General features: G+C 40.7%; 3 protein-coding genes across 3 annotated transcripts in view; all 3 read left to right on the top strand.

Moving 5' to 3' along the window:
• The window catches only part of LRRC1 (leucine rich repeat containing 1), a 78,612-nt gene extending 76,076 nt beyond the window's left edge, over positions 1-2,536 (top strand). Inside the window, exon 14 of the mRNA XM_075747374.1 lies at positions 1,220-2,536. Coding sequence (XP_075603489.1) covers positions 1,220-1,378 — 159 coding nt within the window. The 3' untranslated portion in view covers positions 1,379-2,536. The remainder of the gene's footprint in view (positions 1-1,219) is intronic.
• Positions 1-24,628, top strand: part of MLIP (muscular LMNA interacting protein) — a 180,276-nt gene that overhangs the window by 10,931 nt on the left and 144,717 nt on the right. The window lies entirely within an intron of this gene.
• LOC142601093 (uncharacterized) overlaps positions 6,379-24,628 on the top strand; it is a 28,166-nt gene continuing 9,916 nt past the window's right edge. The window contains exons 1-6 of the mRNA XM_075749176.1: positions 6,379-6,471; positions 11,980-12,186; positions 14,936-15,166; positions 17,088-17,177; positions 17,854-17,931; positions 19,679-19,774. Coding sequence (XP_075605291.1) covers positions 6,379-6,471; positions 11,980-12,186; positions 14,936-15,166; positions 17,088-17,177; positions 17,854-17,931; positions 19,679-19,774 — 795 coding nt within the window. The remainder of the gene's footprint in view (positions 6,472-11,979; positions 12,187-14,935; positions 15,167-17,087; positions 17,178-17,853; positions 17,932-19,678; positions 19,775-24,628) is intronic.

The raw sequence follows: 24,628 nt of genomic DNA on the forward strand, positions 1-24,628 counted from the left end.
TAAGACTGCTTCAATCAGATTTTCAGCATGCTTCTCTGATGCTCTAAAAGCTTGCTGGTGGTCCTCATTAGAGCTCAGCTTGGGATACTTCAGGGCACTGTCTGGATCGTAGCACTCTAGAAACATGGTCTTACTTTAAAAAGTGACTGTAAAAATTCTTAGTAGGGAAATGAACATTTAAGTTTTCAAGTAAGGTGGTTACGCTTAATCCAAAGCAGCAGAAACGAAAAGCGTCTGATGAGCATGGTTCGTAGACTTTGAATGATAAGGGAGTTCAGAACGATGCTTCTTAATAACTGTATCAACCTGAGAATGTCCATGCAATAACGAGGGATTGGGTGTTAATGATAACTGCTTTCGGTCATGGTATTACAGCCTGACTTGAAGCAAGAACCTTTTCAGGTGGAGAATAAGTTTATGATCCTACTGGGGTGGAGGAAGGGCAGATGTCCAAAGCAGTCTTGACCTATGCACCCATTGTGGGTCATCAGTTCTGTGTAATCTGCACAGTTTACATGTATACCACTGAAAAGTAATTGCATGTGTATATGTATTATACTGATACATATTTGTGCAATTATTCTTGGTGTTTTGTTGGTCTCTAATCTGGATGCTAACTGGGGTTTTCATAAATTTTGTTTTCCTTGTAAAGGTTTCAGCACAATGATGCTAGACGTTCTTGTGTCTAAGATGGGAGAGAAATACTCCCTCTTCTTCCTTTCAAGATATTTGTTCTCAACTGACAAGAGAACCAAACTGTGTGGTGGGGCTGGAAGGCATACAGAGCTCCACACAAACATGTGTTTGACACTGTAAAGAGATCTTGTGGGATTCTTTCAACCAGCTGAACGTTTTTTGTTTGAAATATGATCTTAAATCACTTGAGTGGTTTTGGGGAAAAAAAAAATCCTAATATTTATGAAAGAATCTTCACTGCATAACTTGTAATTATACTTCACTGGAGTGGCTTTCAGAGTAGTAGGTCAAGAGAGGAAAAAATTTGCTCCCAGACAGTTCTTAAAACCTCTTTCACTGTCTTCATAAACAAGCAGCTATGAAAATAACGTTCAACATAGAGCATCATAGTTTGAAAAGGGGGGAAAAAAAGAAAAAAAAATCGATACCTAATATTTGGTATGTGAATGCTAAAGCCTTGAAAGCGTATGTTGTTTTTCAAAGAGACAAAGGCAAAACCTCTTATTGCGCTGTTTATTTTTAGAGAACACTTCTAAGGCGAGCCACTCCACACCCTGGAGAATTAAAGAACATGAAAAAGACAGTGGAGAATTTACGGAATGATATGAATGCTGCTAAAGGACTGGATTCAAACAAAAACGAGGTCAATAATGCCATTGACAGAGTGACCACTTCTGTGTAGAGTTTCATCTCCAGGTTTTACCTCCTGTGTCTTCCCCTGCTGTTGAAATGTTCCTGTCGTCTTCTGGGACCTCACTGAGCCCCTTTTTGTTTTTAACCAGAACCTGATTCATCGTCTCCATATATGTGAAAAGTGCTGCCCACTGGAAGAAAGTGCCTTATTTCATCCAGGCAGTGAACCAATAATTTCCAAATCAATATTGTAATTTTAATAGTGCTAGGCTTTTTTAAAGTATAATACACTACTGTATGCAGAATACAATATTTTTGTCTTAAACACAGGGGAAATAATGCTTTTCTTTTCCAGAGTGCTGGGATATATTTTTTCCCAGTGGCTGGATGTGCTGGTGAGAAATATAGTTTTGTGGAAAATCGATACACTTTTTTATTTTTTTGGCAGCTCAGATGGTGTAAATTTTAAATTTTTGTATAGGACTTTCATAACAAAATGATGTATTTCATTTTTAAGAGAAAATTTATCTTGAGCGGTACATATTTTAGTATTTGTGGAAGAGAACAAGTTTCATGGACAATTGTATTCATTTGTTTGTACCACCCATCGTGCCTTATGGTGTCTTGTATGTCATATTAGTCTTAAATATAGCAAATCTTGAGAAAAGTGAGTAGATTTAAACTTGGTCTCCTGTTTTAGATCTGTTTTTCCTTTTGGACAGTAATTTGTTGGGATTTTTACAGCAGAGAACTTATGTTTGTATCATGGGGTCTTAGGTCGTGAAGCACAAATGTTTTGTTGTAAACAAAATTAAGATTAAAATGACCAAACCGCTATTGTTATTACATAATGCACTCACACTTTAACTTAGTTGTAATGAAACATCTTGTTTTGGATGCCATGTTGCATTGCAGTCACTAGAAATTCCTGCTTCCCTTGGTGGTTTTTTTTGGTTGGTTTTTTTTGGTGTTTTTGTTTTTTTTTTTTTTTAAATGTGCCACATGTAAAATAACTTGAAAAACAGCACGGTAGACTTTCAGAAGCACAGTATGAAGCTAGTTTTATGTATTACACAAGAAAGCATGATTCTTTAAAGTGCTTTGGTGGTTTTATATAAATATATAAAACCATAATAAAAAAAATCTTTAAAAGCTTCAGTAGATTTATTGTATCATTAAAATAGCAATTAAAGTATGTATGAATTAATACTGGAATTTACTATCATTGTTACTGTGTTACACTTCCAGTGGTCCAATGCTGATTTCAAGGTCTTATTAAATCTGTGGGTTCTGGTTTGTTTGTAAAGGTAAGTATTAACTGAGTTGAATTCAGTAGATAATGATTTTGCAAAAGGCTGTTCAAGATTGATTTTTGGTGTCTCTGGGTTCATTATGTGCCATGAGCTAACAAGAGCCACTAACTTGTTCAGTGCAAGGACTTGAGCAGCCTGAGTTCAGAGCAAAGATTTGACATGTTTTGTGTGAGCTAATGCAATGAACTCAACTTTTAACAAAATGAAAGACCTCACACTTCATGTATGGCTAACCTCGTCCCTTCTGCTCAACATTTCTTTCAGTAAGTGTTGGTGGCATGAGGGTTTCTGGGAGAAGATGAGAAAGGAGATGATTAGGGAAGTCATAATAACATCTATATTAAAATTAATAACTGCAATATTTGATAATTGTAATTTAACTTCTTAAATTTTGATTTGAAGCTTTTATAAAAAGGCGCTGCTTTCTTTTTGATATTGGACAAGTAGGTATTGCAAATCATCTCCAAGTATTCAATTCTAACCTGACAAAATACATTAATTTTTATGATTTTTTCCTCATCCCAAAGATTCCTCATTTAAGCTTTTAGGCATGGTCTCTTTGCAGGAGCTGCTGCAGGTTGATAGAATCATAGAATGGTTTGGGTTGGAAGGGACCTCAAAGATCATCTAGTTCCAACCCCCCTGCTGTGGGCAGGGACACCCTCCACTAGACCACGTTGCCCAAAGCCCCATCCAACCTGGCCTTGAACACTTCCAGGGAGGGGGGATCCACAACTTCTCTGGGCAACCTGTTCCAGGGCCTCACCATCCTCACAGCAAAGAATTTCCTCCTAATATCTAATCTAAATCTACCCTCTTTCAGTCTAAATCCATTACCCCTCATCCTACCACTGCATGCCCTTGTAAACAGTCCCTCTCCGGATTTCTGGAGGTGTTAGGCTAGTTCAGGGCAATTTCATTCTTCCCAGAACAGAGCTCTGCTTCTTGTTCTTGGTAAGCTGCTCTTAAAATAGAAAGAAAATGAGAGGTTTTGATACAGTTGAGTCCAACCTTGGGTAGAGTTTTCTTTTTAAAGTACTTACGGGGATTGACACAATAAAAGTGTAAAAATGCAGGAAACTCTGTACGCAGAGTCTGAGTAAACCTCAGCAAACTCATTTGAGATGAACACGAGTTCCTAAAAAAGACAGACCAAAGCCAAAGGCAGCAGGACTCTGTGCTCTGTGATGATAGTTTTTCATTTGGAGGTTGTGGTTTGGTTTGTTTTTAGCATCTGCTCCAGATATAAACAGGAGAGCTCCATCAGCTAGCTGAAATGAATGTTTAAAGCTTGGGTTTGGGCCTTGCCTGACATTCCACCAGTTGAAAATAATTAACTACCTGTGTGCACCTACTCCTGCTGAAGTCGGAACAGGATGTAAACCTTGTTATAGCTCTGTGATAGGGGCTTTGTCACTAGGCACTTGCTTTTTGTACACTGCAGCAGGCTTGCGGAGACTGCACAGCAGCCCAAAAACTAGCCGGAAGACAGACACTACTTGCTGCCTTGTCTTTGACATGAAGTAACTGCTCAGCAATCAATTTATTTATTCATTTTTAATAGTGGAATGAATATTTGTTTTGGTTTCTCTGGCTACAGAGAAGTGGGTGATCCAGGCTTGTTGCCTTCATTTGGGAGAGTTTCCGTTCCTACAGCCTAGGCTGGCTAGTATCGGCTCCTGGTGGTCATCCTCGCCAAAGAGAGGTGCTATGAATGGCTTATTGAAGGTGTTTGCCTCCGTTCATTTATAAAAGAAAATAAATTGAGCTGAGAATAGAATCGAGCTAAAGCCCATCATCAGACCATCCCGCTACTATCCCCAAAGGAGCGCTGGTGTTCCTTGCTTTTCACTGCCACCTGTCTTTGCTTTGTGAATCCGTGTAATGAAAGTCTGGATTTTCATTATGTTTTTTCAGTGAGTATCTGGGCAGATCTGAAAGAGGAGGTGTATTTTTCAGTCTTTTAAACTGACGCTGTACAGCACTATATCTCGTTAATGGCTTTTGTTTATGCTCTTTGGGTGAGGCAGTTTGAGATCCTGCTCTGTGGCAGGTAATGCAGCAGTACATACAATTTAGGGCAGGGTGTTTGGCAATAAGCGCGGTTTTTCCGGGCCAGTAAAAACTTGAGGTATGACAACAGCCGCTGGTAGTGTGGAATAATAGCAGTTGCAGTGTCATTTGTTTTCAGGGCTTAGATACTCCCTGTGCAGTCAGTGACAAGTAGTGACCCTCTCCCCAAAATCCTAGATGTCCGGTTCACGGCAGCTTTATCGTGAAAGAGTGATTTGCATGTCGTTCCACCTGATCAAACCTCCAGCAGCCTAGACCCCAGCAGACCCTCTGATCTCTCGAATGGTCCATATTTTGTGCCTCTTTATAAAGTGGTTTAGGTACACTTGTTCTCCCAACAGTGTCGATAAAGTTCCAGGCAGTTTTAACTGTATTTTTTCATCGGAAAAAGCTGCTGATGTTTGTTATGCTGAAGCAGTGTGTCCTTGAAAGCATGAGCCCTCCTTTCCCAGACTCTGGCTTTTTTCTCTTGGTGATGCTTTGAGGACCCTGAGTGATGAATATAATTTTGTAAGCATAACTTTTTTTTGTCTCTGTAAACTTCTACTTTTTCAATTGCTTTGTAAGTCTTTTGGGAGGTGGGTTTAACGTAAGGAAAGAAACATGACAAAATTTGCATGCTGCTTTATTAGCTATAAACAGGTAACCAGGGAAAACCAATTGACCATAATGGTGGAGTGGATTTAATATTAACCTGTCAGTTACTGCATGCGAGTTCTCTTTATTGAAAGTCACAATTCCATAGTCTTACAAGAACGGGGTGAGGGGGAGCAGCGCTCTCTTGCTATCATTGTTAGTGTAGCAACAGATTTTTCCATCCCCTGTGTGTTGCTCCAGGCTTTTTCCACAGCTTCCATATAATTTATGTGTTGAGATTATTTTTCTGGCTTACATTCCATATTTTTGATAATCAGTGTATTGTGAGAAAGGGCCTACTGGGAACTTGCATACCGCTGTCCTTTCCAGTAAATGACTTGTTTGTGTCCAGGACAAGCTGATCAGCCTGTTCCTTGTCTAATATTAGTGCCTTACTAGCGCTGGTTGAACCATTTTTAGCTGATTAGCTACTTAACAGGTTTCACTACTTGCTCCTCACGAATTCAGCTTTTGAGAAGAGTAGTGACACCAGGAATTTAAATTTTTTTTTTTAAAATATATTCTTTAGCATATCAGTCGATCCTTTCCTGCTTCACTGTAAATGTCTACCTCCCACTGAGACTGAAGCATACAATTTATCAGAGATGTCTAGACCTTTTGTTAATGGAGAATTCACTGCTATTCTTTGCCTTGACTCTGGAAAATAAAATTACTTTAGTTTTTCAATTGACTTGATAAGAGTGTTTCTCATCTTCATTTTCCATCAAACACAAATCTGTTTCCATGCTTAGGTTGCTGTCAGAGAAGATGACAAAAGCTGACTGGTCTTGGCTCTCAAATATTTTGGGTGGTGCCTTCCTCCTGAACCAATTTTGAAATTTTCAGAGGGACAATGCCTTCCTCTTTCATTCTGAAGTCAGGAATATAATCGATATTCAACCAACCTAATGAAAAAATGTGAGATTTTTGAAAGTGGAAAAGCAGATGCCTGGTTTGAGGACAGCTTTGTGAGCTGCTTTGCAAGAGCCATCTTATCTCCTCTTCTGAGGTTGATGTTGGAGTCGCTATGCGTTTTATCTCCTCTTGTACGGTTCTTGTGGCAACAGGACGGCCAGTCGTGGGTTCTGCCGGAGCAGAGGGCTTTGAGGAGAACTTGCAGGTTCTGCCAGAGCAGAGGGCTTTGAGGAGCTCGGTGCATGTGGCTGGACTGGTTTTGAATTTGTAACTTCCTCAGGGTATACCTCTTAACAGTGATGTTATTAGTCTATTAACACAGATCTTAAGAAGTAGCTTATCTTTATACAGCAGAAGTCCTCTCCTGAAAAGTACATCATCAGTATTGTCTGTGGGAAGAACTCTGTGGCTCCTCAGTGATGTTTGGAGAAGGGATTTAGTAAATCTCTCTTGGCATAAATACTGGGAAATGGATACCTGATGGCACCTTAGACACTTTTTTTCTCTTCATGCTCATCTGTTGCTGGAGAATGTTGTCTTGACTGAAATCTCTGGATGTGTAGCTGGAGGCATGGTAATAGCCGTACCCAAAAAGTTAGCAATGCTCACTGCAGTGGCCATACCCAAAATGTTAGCAATGCTCACTGCAGTAGACAACTCCTGACTGTGGTAACTTTCCTCAAAATCCATGGATGCACGCACAGCTTGCAGATACCACCAAAGCATCAGCCTCTTGAATTTCAGCTTGTAAGAATCCCCAGAATAATGCAGAGACAGGACTTAACTCTTCAAAATTACTTTTACTTGGACTAAAACTATCTTTTTTTTTTTGGTCCTGAAGCAAGCTTGAGCAAATTATGGGACTATGCTACTGATGTAAGCAGTTTGATTCTCTGATCTTTCCCAGTAACTTGCCAGTTTTACCCAAACACCAAATGAATGGGCTGCATTAAACCATTTTGAAGTAGCTCATAGGAGATAATGATTGTCCTGTATTTCTGGAAGATGAAACAGCGCACTACACGATTATAATCATGAGTGAGTTTCTCTCTAGTTTGTTGATAACATCATGGACTTCCACTAAGCAACTTAAAGCCAAAACAAAATCTAAACTAACTAACAAAAAGAGTGATTATTTGAATATTGCTGATGATTTTTTTCCTCTTCAAAAGGAGAGAAAACTTTAAGTCTGAAGAGCATTTGCATAGTGGATGTTTTTAGGATAACCTACAGCAATTTTATTTTTTTTTTAAATGGTGTCTTCAGGAAATTCAAAAATCTTACCTGGCTGGTTAATACTTGAACATCTAAGTTTAAAATTAAGTCATGTATTTACTGCTAGGAAAATTTCCCTGTGGAAGGCTTGCTTCAATAATCTGTTCAGGCAGCTTTTATGCTGCCTCTTCTACAGTGCAAGCATATTCAAGGATGCTTTTGTTTTCAGCAGCATTTTGTTTAGCTTTCATTCCTATTTCATGCGAATCACACAAAGCTCTTTTAGAGACAGCCTTTTGTACTTTAAAAAGGGAATGACTCTGAAATAGTTTTCAATTTGTAGAATACTGTATGCTATGTACAGTTGTACTTAGAAGGAAGAGAATGTTTATATTCTAGGAAATACATCTTTAAAGACATTTTCTTTCCCGTATTTACTAATGAAGCTATTTAAGCAAAAATTTTTTAAGTAGAAAAGTAGGCGAGAATGTGTGTTTGGGCTTTTGAGTTGAATTGTAGTAGCAGGTGTATTACCATCAAAATATTCTGGCTTCTACTTGCCAATGGTGACCAGTTTGTTGCTGTAAGCTGGGTGTTTCATTGTCACTGTATGGTTTTAGTATGGTGCTTCAGAAATGTGGGTGGTTTTCATGTCTTGACTTTTAATGTTAAGCTGTTCTGGATTCTTTTTCATTTGCCAGAATGATTTAGGGTGATACATAGCATTTGCACACATTTGTTGCCTGGAGGAAATTCATTCTCTGGAGGATTTATTAGCAAGATCTTATCGGAATAGACACCTTGTACTTTATGAGAACGATTTGTCCTCTTAACATACAGGGGTATGATACAGACAAATATTTATGTTCTGAAGAGACCGCCTTTGAAAATGTGAAAAACATGCTGAAAGGAGGTAAAAAAGGAGCCCACCTGACTTGCTGGTGAAATATTGAAGGAAAATGATCTGATACCAATCAGTTAGGAGCATTGCTAATGAAGGATGATGAAAAATGTATTTCCATGGAACATACCAACCGCTGAGGCCACTAAATAGTTTCCCCCCACCCCCCAAACATTTCTGCATTTATGAAACATGAGTGTTACACAGTCCAAAATATCCAAGAAGCTTGAAGTCCTAAACACTGAATTCCCCTTCTCCCTTTGTTTTATTCCAAATATATTAAAGAGAATGTAAAACTATGTGCCTCACACTGTATTTGCTACAAATGACTTAAAACATTGACCATTTTAATCTTTTTGGGTCTCAGCTTCCTCATGTATAAAACACTAGAAGAAATTTCCTACCTTACCTGAGTAGCAAAAAGACCAATGATCTATAAAATTCTGTAAGAAGAACTGATTTTTCTCTCTTAGGATATTTGCCAGTAGCCTCTTTTGTCTCAAAGCATGATCCAATAGTATTAAATCTAATGAGAATGAGCTAATAAATTACTGGAGGTTTTTTAAGATATTTTTGGAGTACGACTCTACTACCTGTTAGCTGAACTGAGGGGTGATAGCCCCCCTGAGGGGTGATAGAAGCTTTTTGCCCATCTAATACCCATTACTATATGGGTATTGGGGGGGGGGGGGTGGGGGTGGGAGGAGGAAATCCAATAAAGAGATTGAGTGGTTGCTTTGCACTAAAGCACAGTGAACAGAGCTGTACCTTCCATCTCTTCCTTATAGCAAACTCTGCCTGTGACCGGCGTCCCTAAGAACTTGCAGTATTAGCACTGTAGCTGCTCTTGGCTTCGTCCGAAAGGATGCGAAGAGCCCAGCACAGTAACACCCCGGCAGTCAGTGGGCCCAGCAACAGCATCCCTGACATTGTTCCTCATTTTACATCACTACTGAACTCTGGATTAAGGCCAATATCTTCTTTCACTCCCTACTCTTTTTGTTCATCAAAAAGGATCAAGTTGTAAAAAATGAGGATTAAGATTTGTTTTCAAAGTAGCATTAGCCTACGCTCACAGCAGCAGCATTCATTGGTTTGTTTCTCCATTTTATTTCATGAAAGCGTAATCCACAGGGTGTTTTCCTTAACAACAGGTATGTGCGAACGTAGGCTAAAAGGCACTTCTGGTTTTTTCTATTCAATCTTTTGCTGTTGATATAACCAAACTTTGAAACTGCTTTCATAAAGACAATGGCATCCACGGTATTGCATACACCTGGTGAAAACGCGAGCAGCTCTTACCCAGAATTGTCATTTTGTTTCTATTTTACATTACAGTTCTGTAGATCAAGAATAAATTGAAGATGAAAATATCTTATTTATGGAAGATGTGCTGTGTGAAACAGATACTGGTTTTCCCTTACAGCTGTATGGCAGCGTGAGGAGAAGCATCCCTGTGTGGCAGACAGGCGGGGAGGAGGAGCGCCCCGCAGCTCTGCCTTCCCAGCTCCGCTGTGAGGGGCGTAGGGATGTACAATCTGCTGACGGACATCAGCTCCCTCATATGCACGAGAGGATACCATGGCTGTTGACTGTATGCCTAGGATGGAGAAGTGATTGTCAGCATCAGCTAATTAGAAATCTAGCCAGTTGTACTATATTAGTTTTTCAGCTTCTGTTACCTTCAGAGAATTAGCCTTTTACTGGTCTTACAGAATTTGGCAGGCTGGGTTTGAGAGGCTGTTGTTTAGGATTAGGGATCAGGGTCAAACAAGGATGAGACATTTCCTCGGAAGAAGTTAAATGCCTCACTCTACCTTTGTTTATTTTTAGAGTGAAATTGCTTTATGACTTCCTAATGAGCTTAAAAGTTGACAAGGATTTAAACTGTCTCTGGAAATACCCTGAACGTATTGAGGTGTCACATTAGCTATTCTGAAATAAAACAGACCAAAACAATAGCAAACAATTTCAGCTAGTATGGTATTTCCTGATCTGATTAGAATTTCTGTCCACCTAGTTAATATTCATAGGAAACAAAGCTTCTATTTGAGGGTACCTTATGTTATCTTATTCGAGGCAAGTGTAAGGAAACGCCAGGAGATATCCTGCCTTGTGTTTTGAATTGTCAGGAGGAATAGGAGCCACGACTGTGTCATGATTGCGCTGCTTTTGCATTCGATTCACTGATGAACTAAATCGACAATCAACTTGAGTGTCCTGAGCGATGTGGTTCAGAACAACCAGAAATCCTGGCTATTTATTAGTGACCAGTCGTATCATTGAGTGTCAGTGCAGTTCAAAATGTAATTTAACAGCAGATTTCTTACAGAGGCCAATCACGCCTTCTGTGTACAATGCAAATAATCCTTTGGGCTATGATCTTTTCAAGACTCACAGAAACGTCTATAATCTTTTCCAATGAGACTCTGAGATATTGTCCCTGTCCATTTCCTAGTCTTTTCAGCCATCCTAAAATGAAAAGCAAATGAAGAATCCCATGACAAGTCCCTTCGGCAGCTGAAGATGAATCAATACGTCCAGCATGGACAACCGTGTCCATTTTCTTTCTCAACGTTAGATCTAATAGAGGTCATGAGATCTAGGGTGCTGATAACAGCAAGAAATCTATGTGTGTGAACGTCACCATTTTGTATTAAAAAGGGAAAAACAGAAGCTTAATGAATTGTTAAATCTGAATCAAATATCTGTTTAAACAACATGGAAGTCACTGTTGCTGCTGATTGCCCCACCATAAACATGCTGATAACTTTTTTTCATTAGTTTGTCCTCCATCTCTTTGCCTTGTTGGAGCATGTGTGTTAATGTGTCTATTGAGATGGTGTCAGGCTGCTTTCTGCCGTTCAATTTGTATTGCTTTAATAAAATTTAAAGGCAAGTTTAAAATAAAGTTTAAAAGAAAGATACAGATATTACTGTGGAAAAATAACTTCAGTGAAATTAAGGTATATAGGCAGCCGTGAAACAACTTGTATATGAAGAAGAGAGGTGGGGTTTTTTGATGCAAGTAATGGGCGTTTGGGGAAAACTGGACTATAATTACTTTGAAAGTCAGCAAACACGAAAATATCAATTTAGTATTGTACCTTCTATTGGGGCCATTCAATAAATGGAACATTTTATTTAATGAATAGTGAAAAAGGGGGAGGTGACTTGATAGGTTTTGTAACTCGGGACATGAGACGAAACAACCACTAAAGGTCTAAGTGCTCTTGTTTGTTTTCTTAATAGTACAGAATCTAACATTGTTGAAGACTGTTGTTGATCTTTTAATTATTCTTTACAATGCTGAAGGTGGGCTTGTTTCCACGCTCATGTAAGTCCCTGAAGGCTTCCACTATTTTCAGCAGCCTTTGCTTGCTCTTTGTATCACCAGTATTGCCCATTATCTGGCAAAGTGTGTCTCTGGGACTAAAGGTACCTCTCAAGGTAAAAAGGGGAAACCCAGTATTTACAAGATACTAAAAGACCTTGCAGAACTTGCCAGACAATTTCTGCACATACTTACTTCTATCACTTTCTTAAAATCTATTTATTGCCTATTTTTTTTTTTTTTTTTTGTCATCTTCTTCTCAGGACTCTATTAAGTGGCTTCCCAAGTCTCCTAAACTGTGCAGTGGCCATAACTGGAGTTCCCAGGGCTCTCGCTGGGCCTCGTTGAAAGGAAAGGAAGGTTTTCATGGTGGTAACCTGTACAAATTCAGCTCTGCTAATGGAAAATGGAGGGAAGGAAGGATCAGTCCTGAGCAAGAAGCGGAGGAACTGGAGGATCCCGATGAGGATGTAGGTAGTTTCCTTGAAGTCAGGAGGGACAATGTTGTGTGTCTGTCAAGAAACTGTAACCTGCTCAAGGCGGTATGCTGCCAAGCACTTTGGGTTAGCGGGAGGCCGCACTGCCTGTGCTTTCATGTCCTTGCTTGTGCAGAGGGTTCAGAATCATGTTCGATGTTTTATTCCTTTACTTTGCTTGCAATTAAACAATCCATCCAACCCCCAAGAGTACAGTGCAACTTGCAGACTAAGACAAGTAACCCGAGCAAGGACGAGATACAAACTTTTTTATTTTACTCCTACTTATATCCCCAGTTACCAACATCCCTCCGTCTCTCAGGTAAGCAAGCAGGTTGTTAGCAGTGCTTGAAGCTCAATGTCTCCCAAGGACTGGATGGTAGAAAAGTGAGGTTGTAGTGCTGCTCCATTGCATGTTTAGTTTTTGGTAATGGTCTTTCAGGGTGCTGATGTCTGGGAAACCCTGGATGCTGCGGTTTCTCTAACCTGCACCCATCAGGTGTCTGTCACCTGGGCGGCAGCTTGGCTGTCTTCTCGGTCACGGTCTGGGAAGAGGAGGCTGACCGCACTCTCAGGCTTTCAGGGCATTGCTCACCAGTCTTTCCTCCAGATGTTTGCTGGGAGTTGTGGAGGAATGTGGGGCTCCTGCTCCTCTGCCAGGACCTTCGCTCCCTTCCTAGCCCCCGACTGCTGCTGGTTTGCTCACTCCTTTGGCCCCCGCTCCCAGCCCTTGCTCCTGGCCTTTCTCCCCGGCACCCACGGCACCACAGCGTTCTGATGGGTCCGGGTTAGTCAGCCCAGCGCCGTTACAGAGGAATCTCCCGCAAGAGAGAAAAAGCTAATGAAAGTTTTATGTGAGTTAAAGATAAACAAATTCCCTTTTAAGTGAAAATAGGGAGCGATCATGCCTTGCTTGCTCTCCCTGGGGTTGGTGATGCTTCTTTCCATCCCAACCGAAAAGAGATTGTGAGAAAGCTCTGAAATAGATTGAAAAATAAAGTGTCCAGTGGGGTTTATGCACAGCTGTTCATGGTAATGCCACTGCTTTTTATTTCTGGTATTAAACTTCTAAGCTTAGGAAGACATTTATGGAGTTTATTTTCAAAGGTGTTGACCTTTGTTTGCTGCATCATTTTACTGCCAACAGAAGATATAAGGATTATGGTAATACGAAGATCTGATTCATCAAATTAAGGAGCAAAAATCAGCTAAATATAAATAAAACATCCATAAAATGTGAACACAATTCAGACATCACAGCTGAATTTCATTTAACTACCTTGCCAAGCATAACTGTCATGTTTAACCCCAGCCGGCAACTAAGCACCACGCAGCCACTCAGCACTCCCTACAGTGGGATGGGAGAGAGAATCAGAAGAGTAAAAGTGAGAAAACTCATGGTTTGAGATAAAGACAGTTTAATAAGTAAAACAAAAGCTGTGTGTGCAAAGCAAAGCAAAACAAGGAATTTGTTTGCTGCTTCCCATGGGCAGGCAGGTGTTCAGCCATCCCTAGCAAAGCAGGGCTCCATCATGCCTAACAGTTACTTGGGAAGACAAACACCATCACTCTGAACGTTGCCCCTTCCTCCTTCCCCCAGCTTTATATGCTGAGCATGACGTCATGTGGTACAGAATATTCCTTTGGTTGGTTGGGGTCAGCTGTCCCGGCTCTGTCCTCTCCCAACTCCTTGTGTGCCCCCAGCCTACTCACTGGTGAGGTGGTGTGAGAAGAAGAAAAGGCCTTGGTTCTGTGTAAGTACTGCTCAGAAGTAATGAAAATGTCTCTATATTGTTATTATATCAGCACTGTTTTCAGCACAAATCCAAACCTTAGTCCAATAGTAGCTACTATGAAAGAAATTAACTCTATCCCAGCCAAAACCAGCACAACCGATAACTGGAAAACATCATCGTTTTGCAGTCAAACTTGTCTGAAGCTTTAATTGTTTGGTGGCTGTGTGTTAATTGTGTGTTTCTCTTTTCAAGCCCTTGTGGTTTAGCTAAGCATAGGGTGACGTTGTCAGTTCCTCGCTACATCTCAAGTCTAGAGCCAGGCTTCAAGGCAGGTTTTGGGATGCCTTATCTTTGAGGCTCCATTTCCAGTGGACCACTAAATCGCTAAGTTTGCAGGTCTCCACTCACTGCCATTTGCAGTTAAATAAAGTCAATCCAATTACTTAAAATCTTCTCTTAGAGATGTGGATGCGAAGTAGGGACTTGCCTTCCCTCTCACACCTGTGCTCCCCAAAATAGATTGTGAGCCTTGAGAAACTGTGAGAAATGTTTTATTTTTCTGTACAGAAAGCCCTTTCCTTTGCCTCACATGTGCTGTTCCTTGCCCTGGGACAGTGGATTTGGTGCTACTGAGCTGCCAGAGGCTGCCCAAAATAGTCTCGTTCCCATGCTCCATCCTTTTCATAGGGCATCGCAAGATTTGGTTGGGTATATGTGCTTGTGTGTGTCAGGGGATCTAGAGAAAGGCTGTATGAATCCCAGTTTCCCCCTGTTCTCACAATTTCTACCCCTATATTGAGGGAAAACCATGCCCAGAGAAATAACAGTAAAAAAGATGCTTGTACATTTGCTTTTAAGTTGTAGTTTTGTTGTCAGTGAAATAAATCCTAATGTACAACAACGTAATAGAGAGAAACAAATCCAATTTACTGTGGGTCAGGTCTGGGTATCAGAGAGGTATTCTCCTTGCTGTCGCTGTGTTCACCTTTTTTATCTTTAACCCCCAGGAACCTATTTCCAAGTTTTCTGGCAGCCTTTTTGATACCGACAATAGCATGAGAGATCAAAGAAATACCAGAACAGCTCTTCAAGAAAAGCACAAGTCAGCAATGAAAGGGAAGACTCTTCCAGGGACTAAGGTGCAGCCACCCGTTTCGGCAGCGGGCAGCTTCCTCAGCGAGAGCAGCCGGTTCCCGGAGGAATTGAGAGCGGTGGAAGTGCCGCAGCCCCCGCTGAAGGTATTGAACTGCTGCGTGGGCTGGGCTCACCGATGGCGGGGCTCTGCATGTCCGTGGGGAAGTCCGTATGTCCATGGGGAAGTTCGCTTCTTGTGGGAGGCAGCTTATAAAAGGTGCAAAGAAGGGGGGACGTTGCATGGTAGATATCGTGAGACTTGCCTGTCACAGAGTGTAAGCTGAGGTTTGTCCTTGCTCCCACTGGCTTATATGGAAAATGAGTTTTCCATTAAAAAAACCCCAAAACTTTCTTTGTAGTCATTTGATACTGTCTCATTTTGTATATCCAGCTTTGCGCTATTGTAAGGTCAAGCCCAGAGTGTGTGCAGGTGGGCATTCAGCTAAGTCTTCACTTAGTCCATGGTTTAGGAGCAGAGGCATGGCCTTACCCTCACAGCACGAGAAAGCCTCAGTGCAGGTGAAAATTTATCAGAGAGAACTGCAAGATTTGGGTTGAGGTTTATGGAGAAAGCTGTACTCTGAACTCAATGGATATAGCCTGTCTTGGTGTGCTTTGGAGCACATGAGGAGGAAACGTGCCTCATGGGCTGGCTCCCAGGGGTGGCCCAGATCACACCTCTGCTGACTGCCCGTGGCCAGCAGGGAGAGGGCTTTGGGGCAAAGAGCCACGGCTCATCAGCCGCGCTCTGGCGATAGCGGAGATGCGGAATTGTGCTGCATCCCCGGGGTCGTGGCATGCAGTGCCAGGAAAGGCGGCTCGCCTGGTGTGGCATCTGTGCTGGGACCTGTCACCAAAGCACGGCTGGTAAGCACGGGCTTGTGAAGTCTCCAGCGTGCGGGTAATGCTAAGTCTAAGCTGCATTTGGCAGGGTGGTTTTCATTTGACTGACAGGGTATTTTCATGCCTTTTTAGGAATTTCAGATGAGTATCTTATATGTGCAAGAGTAACTGCATACGTTTGTTAAATTTCATAAGGCACCTGTGTTGAAATATTCTTAATTATAAAATATAAAAAGTTATTTGAGCCTGAATTGTCTCAGAGTTATGCAGCAAATCAATGACAATAAAAGCATTTTGCTAATGTGGTAAGGGGAAATGCAGTTTGCATTCAGATTCAACTACTTGAATCCTTAATTCCTTAAATTTAATGTGATTGTTGTTTTAGCAATTAGCAAATTATTATTTACTATATCAAGCATATTATATGCTAAAGAAAAAACCCCGACAACTGGGGGGAATAATTCTTAAATGTAAAAAGATGTTTTTGGATCTTGAAATGAATTTTATTTGGCCTTTGTTGTGACTTATGTAAATTCAAAAAATTATCTGAGATACTGAGCAGTTGTACTAAATTTTTACCAATACCAGCAGGAGAATAGAATAGATAGATTACAATTTATGCTGCTTTTTCCAAAGCTTCCAGATATTTTTACTTTTAAGTCAATAGTTAGAGCACTGTCAGATCTTTTGACAGAGTAACACATACACACAGAAAGCCTGTTTAAAGAAAAAAAAATTGCTGTAATAGTGCTCAAATTCAGTTATTTGTTCTCAAAGGAGTTGAGAGTAAGCAAATCAGACTGTAGATCAGGTTCTAAAGGAAAGGTTTTTCATAAACGTATAAAAAAATACTTACTTTTCACTCCTGTGTACTGGCGTTGTTGCCATCATGAATGCTCAGTAAATCAGTGGGTTTTATGAAACAACTGGTTTGGTCAGCAGCCTTATAAACAGCTTTATACAGTTTTGTCATGACTCTAAAACCTGCAGAAATAATGCATATCGAAGAGTGAAGACTAGTCTTGCATGTGCCAGTGTTGAAGAATAGCACCATTTTTCTCTGGGTTGAACTCTATAGGAGCAAATCTGCTGGTGTTCAGAGCGGGTGTTTCATTGCTCATGTAATTAATAGGCAATGTTTTTGATTAATCAGGCCACTTATCCATTATAATTCTTTTCCAGATAACCATTACTGTGTGCAGTCAAATGGGGAGTCTTGGTATTAGCATTGCTGGTGGAAAGGGCTCATCTCCATGTAAAGACAATGATGAGGTGCATTTCATTACTCAAAATTTATCCAGTAATCGTTAGAAAGAGACTGACGAGCAGTTCTTTGAAGCTATTGTGTTTTGTTGTTTTCTTTCTGAGGTTGTCCTCAATGTAACAACACTGTCTTGTTAGTAAAGCTAACAAGGGGAAACATGGGTAAATTATTTCCCAAAGTTAGAAGCTGTCAATAGATTTTGATGGAGAAGCTCATGGAAGGATAATTTTGAAGAGAAAACCTGATGCAAGCCAATGATTTTCTAAAGGCAGCCTGATGGCTGAAACACCGTTGGCTAGTTTCCACTTTCTACTTTAATTTGGGGTCACTCCCTGGGCAATCCACGTGCCTCTCCCATCCCATTTGCTCATTCCCAGGAGCTAACTTGATTTGAGAGAAGTATTTCTCACATCTTCTAACTTAATTATCATTTAAATAAATCTTTGTTTTCCAGTCTGTACCCCATGGCACAGTGTAAACAATTAATGACCTGTGTTCATTGTTATATGTGTCAGCCATGGAGGCTTTTTTTTCTTCATAATGTTCTAAGACACTTAGTTTTTATTTTAATAGAGACAGCAGAACAACAAGTCTTGAAAAATAATTACTTCCCCTTTGCTTTTTGCATCTAAGAACAATGGCAGAAACTGTGTCAGGTCTGAAACCTGTCTTTTGTGTTACCAGGGGATCGTGATCGCACGGCTGCCGAAGGATGGTCCAGCAGACTTGGCTGGGGCACAAGCAGGAGACAGAGTGGCAGAGGTAGATGGGTTGTTTGTCAACGTAGAGCTTGTTGTCATCTTTAAATCAAATCACTCGGAGTCGGGGAATTTGAGATCTAGATCTAGGCTTGCTGTAGCTTTTTAGACACTTCCCAAACTACATTAGAAACAAACTGTAATGACATTAAATTGCTGTATTCCTTCTTATTATATATTCTTCTTATTATTATATTCTGGTTTTCAGATCTTTATGTTCAAAGTGCTAAACAAAATATTATTCACTTAAATGGAAAGGAAAATAATGGTCTTAGTAAGCAGTTATGTAAGCATAAATGCAGTTGTACTTGGTCCAAGAAGCTTTCTTATGACATTTTATTAGATTTACTAGATGAGTTCATTGCAGATGTTACAAAGAAATTTAAACTAGATGAGCTTGTTGCTCCAGGGTAATTTTTTGTTGGGAGAGAACAGCTCAAAGTCACTCCCCTGATGGAGTGTCAAGGGCCAAGGGATAAATGTGTGTCTCAGGCTGCTCCACTGCAAGCCTTGTCTCTCCTAGCAGAAGCCACTCTGAGCTTCAGACGCTCCCAAGAGCAGTGGTGATCACGTAGTTTTGTGATACGTAATCTTGACCTACTGTTTGGTTTCCACCTGCTGAGAAACGTAGAGTGGGAGGAGAGCCTCTACAAAATTACTTTGAGGTGAAACTGGTACACAGTTTTTTTCAGCTCTTGTTCTCTTAAACTGTCATTTATACTTGCTTAAATTAATAATTTTTACTCCAGCATACGCCGTGTTGAATTAAGGTAGAGTAGAGCAAGCAATATTGTGTGTCTATTAAATTGCCCAGAATAAGGCAAAGACAAATTAAGTATAAATTAATCTACTAATTTTGTAAAACTATACTATAGGCTTATTAATAGAGGATTGTGTCCTACAATCCACATATGGAAGTTAATTTAACATTTTTTAAAAGGTTAATTACGGATAAAATTCTGTATCATTTTACCTTTTTTCTTTGAAGGGATTATCCTTATCTAATTTTTGTATTTCAACAGATGTGAGAGAATTTAAATAACTCTTTATATATTTCACATTATCAGATCATTAGGGAAAAAAGAATCAGGATTTTTAGTTGCTGTACCTTTAACTTCTGAGCAGAGTTTCTGGTAAAGTCAGTATCTTAGAAATCAACCACTTTGCTCAGGTTCCTCCATGAGGCTATAATTCATTCTTAGTTTTGGGGCTATTTGAAATATACTAGCTACTAATGTCTGTTCATTGAAGGAACAGTGAAACAAGTTAAAAAGAGAAGAAATTTCTGTTCCATACTCTTCTGTCCTGCTGTTGTTATCCTACAAAGAGTTATGATTTCTGTCTCCCACAAGATGGCAGAATCATTCATCTATTTGAAGAATGTAGAAAAAAAAAATCTCTGCTTTTTGTATGTGTGGGAGATGAGGAGGAATTATGCATTCCAGTGTGCTACAGGAGTCCTAATGTTTTGACCACAGGACTAATCTGTGTACAAATAACCAGCATTTTTCTCTTGATACCATGTGTTACAAAATTCTTATTTTTGAACTGACCATTTCAGCAGTTCAAATACACAGTGTGTTCATAAAAAACAAGGAACAGCAAGAATTGCAATTTTATTTGCTTTCATTGTGCAAACATATATAATGATAGTGCCAGGCATTTGTATACTAACCTGAGAGAGAGGGAATTGCTCTTCTTAAACAGCGTTCAGAATAAAAATATGCATTTCTGCTGCTTTGTTTTTAAAGGCATCCCTCGTTTCAGAACCTGATGCCCTTGATGCTGTTCCTACTGAAGCTTCAACCAAGGGCAGCCCCTTCCCGACAGTAAACCACGTCATAACAGTAAGTAAGATGGCCCCAGTGAGTACCAAATCATGCTTAGCTAAGTACTTTCTGTTGTCTGTCATTAATGCTAGTGAGGATGGTAAAGACTGGCACGAAACTTGTGAGTGGCTGTGTAAAAGGAGACCACATACCAAAGATCAGTGACCCCACCGTGTGTTGACTTGGCTGTCACTGCAGCCACGACATGGCTTCCGGAGGAGCTCAGCTCCCAGGTGAACACCAGCATAGCAGACCAGAGCTTTTGAAGCACTCTGGTTTGGGGGCTTTGAGGGTGGTCTCCATTCCCTCCAGCTTAAGTGTTTATTCTGTTGTCTGGACTCTCCCTCTAGCTAACGGAAGGAACGGCATCTCCAAGGTGCCTCTTTTAGAAGGGAGAGGTTGAGCTGCTAACTGGAGGTGACAATTTTTATCTTTTGACTGAAGGGGAACTTGTGTGACAGGCAAAGACTGCATGTCTATATTTTAGGTGACTAAAATGACATCAGGTAACTGATGTCAGATGTCAGACAAGATAAAGCCTACCACACACATCACTGAAGGAAATGACCAACCCCGCAGGGTGGCTTTTAAAAATCTGATCCACTTTTGTGAACTCCTCTAAAAAATTCAACTCCCTGAAGACCTACCCCAGTCATGGTCACCTGCCTGCACACCTGCAATTATGGCTTTACTAGGAAGATAAAATAAAATCAAGGTATCTGAATGACTAAGGTCAAAAAGCATCCTACTTATATTAACCTGAAGTATCAGGAAGCACCAACTGTTTCTCCTACAGCAAATGCCAGGGGAATGCTTTGTTCGATTCCTCTTTTTCCAGCCTTTTTTTATCTTTTTCCAGGAATACCATTTGCAACCCAGCTAATAACAAAAAAATTAAAGTTCATCTACTATATAAAAGACTGTAATCAAAGACCACATTCAGTTTTTATTAACCATTCGCATTTTAAAAAATAATGCGATTTGTTAGTTGACTGAAAAATAAGCAAATAGACTGTGCAAATCTGGTTTCCTCTGGTTTCCCATGTGGATTACTGTTTAAGAAGGGTTGACCTGCAGCTTTTGTCTATAAGATGGACTAACAAAGGTTTTCTTTTCTATTCAGTTGCTTAAAGAAACTTATTTTGAGGCCTCTGATCTCCAACATCATCTTGTGAAAGATGATTCCAATAGAAAATTATTCTTTTGGGGTTTTTTTGTCCAGCTCTGCTTGGTAGCTGTTTCTTACAGTCTTGCATTGCAGGAAGCACGAGGCTTCCTGTTGGAGGAACCACTGTAGAAAGGGTTGATTCACACGTTGCTAGAGGCCTGGATCTGTTGCAGTACTATCTGACTCTTAGTGTTTTCAGCCAAAAAGAGGAAATGACTTTTTTTTTAATGTTGTATGTCTCTGGGAAACTAGTACCTCCCTCTCAAGTTCTTCAGCTGCAAGGGGAGGAGGAGTCAGATTAGACCAAGCTACTTACCTTAGAGCATGGTGTGCAGAAGGAGTCAACTGCCTAAAGATGTTCCAAGCGTCAAAAGTAGCCAATGTGCTAGTTCCTTCATGGAGAAACATTTGTATTGCTCTTTTGGGGTTGTTTGTTTTGTTTCTTGTTTTGGTTTGGTTTTTTAATATCAAAATCTTTGTGCTGCAGCAATTTTTGTGTATTATTGCCTTTAATTTAGAGCAGCATTTGTCAGTCGTCGGGATTATGGGCTTTTGAGGAATATCCTGCTGACTCGGGAACTGGTCAGTATCTCATCTACTGTTGCTGTGGTGGGTTGACCCTGGCTGAGGGCCAGGTGCCCACCAGAGCCTCTCTATCACTCCCCTCCTTCTCTAGACAGGGGAGAAAAAGTACAATGAAATGCTTGTGGGTCGAGATAAGGACAGGGAGAGATCACTCACTAATTATCATCACGAGCAAAACAGACTGAACTTAGAGAGGGAATTAATCTAATTTATTACTAAGCCAAACAGAGTAGAGGAATGAGAAATAAAATCAAATCTTAAAACACCTCCCCCCACCCCTCCCATCTTCCCGGGCTCAACTTCACTCCCGGCTTCAACCTCCGCCCCCCCTCAGTGGCACAGGGGGACGGGGAGTGGGGGTTACGGTCAGTTCATCACGCGGTGTTTCTGCCGCTTCTTCATCCTCAGGGGGAGGACTCCTCTCATCATTCCCCTGCTCCAGTGTGGGGTCCCTCTCACAGGAGACAGTCCACAAACTGCTCCAACGTGAGTCTCTCCCACGGGCTACAGTCCTTCACGAACTGTTCCAGCGTGGGTTTCTTCCATGGGGTGCAGATCTTCAGGAGCAAACTGCTCCAGCGTGGGTCCCCCACGGGGTCACAAGTCCTGTCAGCAAACCTGCTCTGGCGTGGGCTCCTCTCTCCACGGGTCCACAGGTCCTGCCAGGAGCTTGCTCCAGCGCGGGCTTCCCACGGGGCCACAGCCTCCTTCAGGTGCCTCCACCTGCTCCGGCGTGGGGTCCTCCACGGGCTGCAGGTGGAATCTCTACACCCCCTCATCCTTCCTCCATGGGCTGCAGGGGGACAGCCTGCTTCACCATGGTCTTCACCACAGGCTGCAGGGGGATCTCTGCTCCGGTGCCTGGAGCACCTCCTGCCCCTCCTTCTGCACTGACCTTGGTGTCTGCAGATGTTCTTACATCTTCTCACTCCTCTCTCTGGCTGCAAAAGATCTCCCTAACTGTTTTTCTCTTTCTTAAATATGTTATCACAGAGGCGCTGATTGGCTTGGCCTTGGCCAGCGGCGGGTCCGTCTTGGAGCCGGCTGGCATTGGCTCTGTCAGACACAGGGGAAGCTTCTAGCAGCTTCTCACAGAAGCCACCCCTGTAGCCCCCTGCCACTACCAAAACCTTGCCACGCAAACCCAACACAGTCGCTCTGGCTTTACTCTGGTGAAGCTCCTCTTACCCCTCACTAACTGCCTTATCTGAAAAATGTTTACAGCCTGGCTTCTTATGAAGGACACACTTTGCATGTTCATATAAGCAAATGGCAATAGAACCTTAATACAGAATCTTCTTCTTTGCTAGGAGTCTAGAAAGGTTTGTTTCCTTTGTATTTCTGCCTAGGTTTGAAGAGAAGATGGGTGCATCTACATCAAGGGAGGGAAGGAGGGAAGCATGGTGGCAAAGAAGCCAAAGGCTTCTATTATTCTTCTTCCTGCAAAAGCTGAATTATGTGCTGGATGGTGCTCATCTTCCTTCTCCGTCGCTTCCATGTCATCACTACTTTCTGCCCTCCAGCAGAGACTCTGTCTTCATCTATTTATTTTTATAGAATTTTAATAAACATCCTTTTTGCATATGCTATCTGTGATATTATTTGTCTCTTACTTGCTAGCCATAGCCCTCCCAGCCATCTCTTGCCATCACCCATCCCATCTCCGAGCCTGGTGCTCTGACATTACAAAGGGCGATGCTGCTGCCAGATTCGAGTTTCCTCTGTTCTCCATTGCCCTGGTGGCTCTAACTTCTTCTAAAAAGGCTCATTTGAATTGTTAACTCATCCAGCCAAACTTTGTGCTTTAAGATTTCATGACAAGTGTGAATGATCATTAATTAATTGGACAAACATTGAAAAGTTCTTTCACTCTGAGTTATTGTTTTGCAAAGGAAAAATGAGAATTGCCCTTGGCTTTAATTATGATTGAGTATTTTATTGAAATGTAGAGGCCCCAGAACTTTAATTGCAGTTGGACACTTTTTTTGCATACCATATTTTATAGACTTGTCTCAGTTGTGCTAATCACAGCTCAAAAATATGGAATGTTTGTACTTTGTTTAATATGTATATATCAAAATAAAAATATTTTAATTGAACTTAGACTGAGTCTTTGGATTTTAAAATGGTAATCTTAAAATAGGAGTATCTATGTAAAGATGTACATCAAAATATAACAGATTAGAACCACAACTGATATGGCTGTCTACATGCAGACTGTGTGCAAAGTATTGCATGTCTAACTACAGAGAAAAAAAAAAAAAAAAATCAGTGATACAAACATTGGCAATAGTGCCCCGTGCTGACTTTTACAGAAGGAACTTTAACTTGGTTTCTGGAGTCATTATTTCCAGTTCTCTATTTTTCAATCTTCTGCCCTCTGCTCCTTATTTCCTACTCATCCTCTCAAACATAGAACCAACTCTGCACAATCTTGCTCCATCAAAAATATTTTAATTCAAGTTCTGACTGAAATTCCCAGTGGATTTGTCTGACTGAATTGAGAGTGTTGACAGGTTTCAGCATCTCCTGTCTCTTCATGACATGCATCATCATGTCATCTTCTTTTCCGGAAAAAAGTCTTGATGCATTTATACCAGTTAAAAATCTTCAGAAATCGAAGTTTCAAATCATTTATCTATTCATCTGAACAGGTTAGTTCTAGCCATATCAGAAAATTGTAATCATACAATTTAAACATAATAAAACTTCTTGCTTGTTTCTTTAGTTGTTGTCTTTTTTATTTTTTTCAATTTTAAAAGCCAAACCAATAGAATACTCAGGTCAGAGAAGCACTATAAAAGATAACTAAAGTGGGATTCAGAATTTCCCTGTCATCAACAAAGACAGATTTCTTCTGAAACTTGTTTCAAACAGTAAAGACCTTGCTCACAGACAGTGTTTGATTGACATGTTCCCATAACATCATATTACCTAATATTTCAGTCTTCAAGGTTTTTATTAAGAACTGCTTTATCTCTTCTCCAAAACATTTTCATGACTCTTAATCTTGTTGGGTAAGGGTGTTGGTATTTGTACGTTATTATTTTTTGTTCTGACAAGGTAAGCTAGTTTTAGAAGTCAGGAGTCTGACTCCTCACTGCCTGGCCTCTTGCGCT

Source organism: Balearica regulorum, chromosome 3 (assembly GCF_011004875.1).
Source record: "Balearica regulorum gibbericeps isolate bBalReg1 chromosome 3, bBalReg1.pri, whole genome shotgun sequence".
Taxonomy (NCBI): domain Eukaryota; kingdom Metazoa; phylum Chordata; class Aves; order Gruiformes; family Gruidae; genus Balearica; species Balearica regulorum.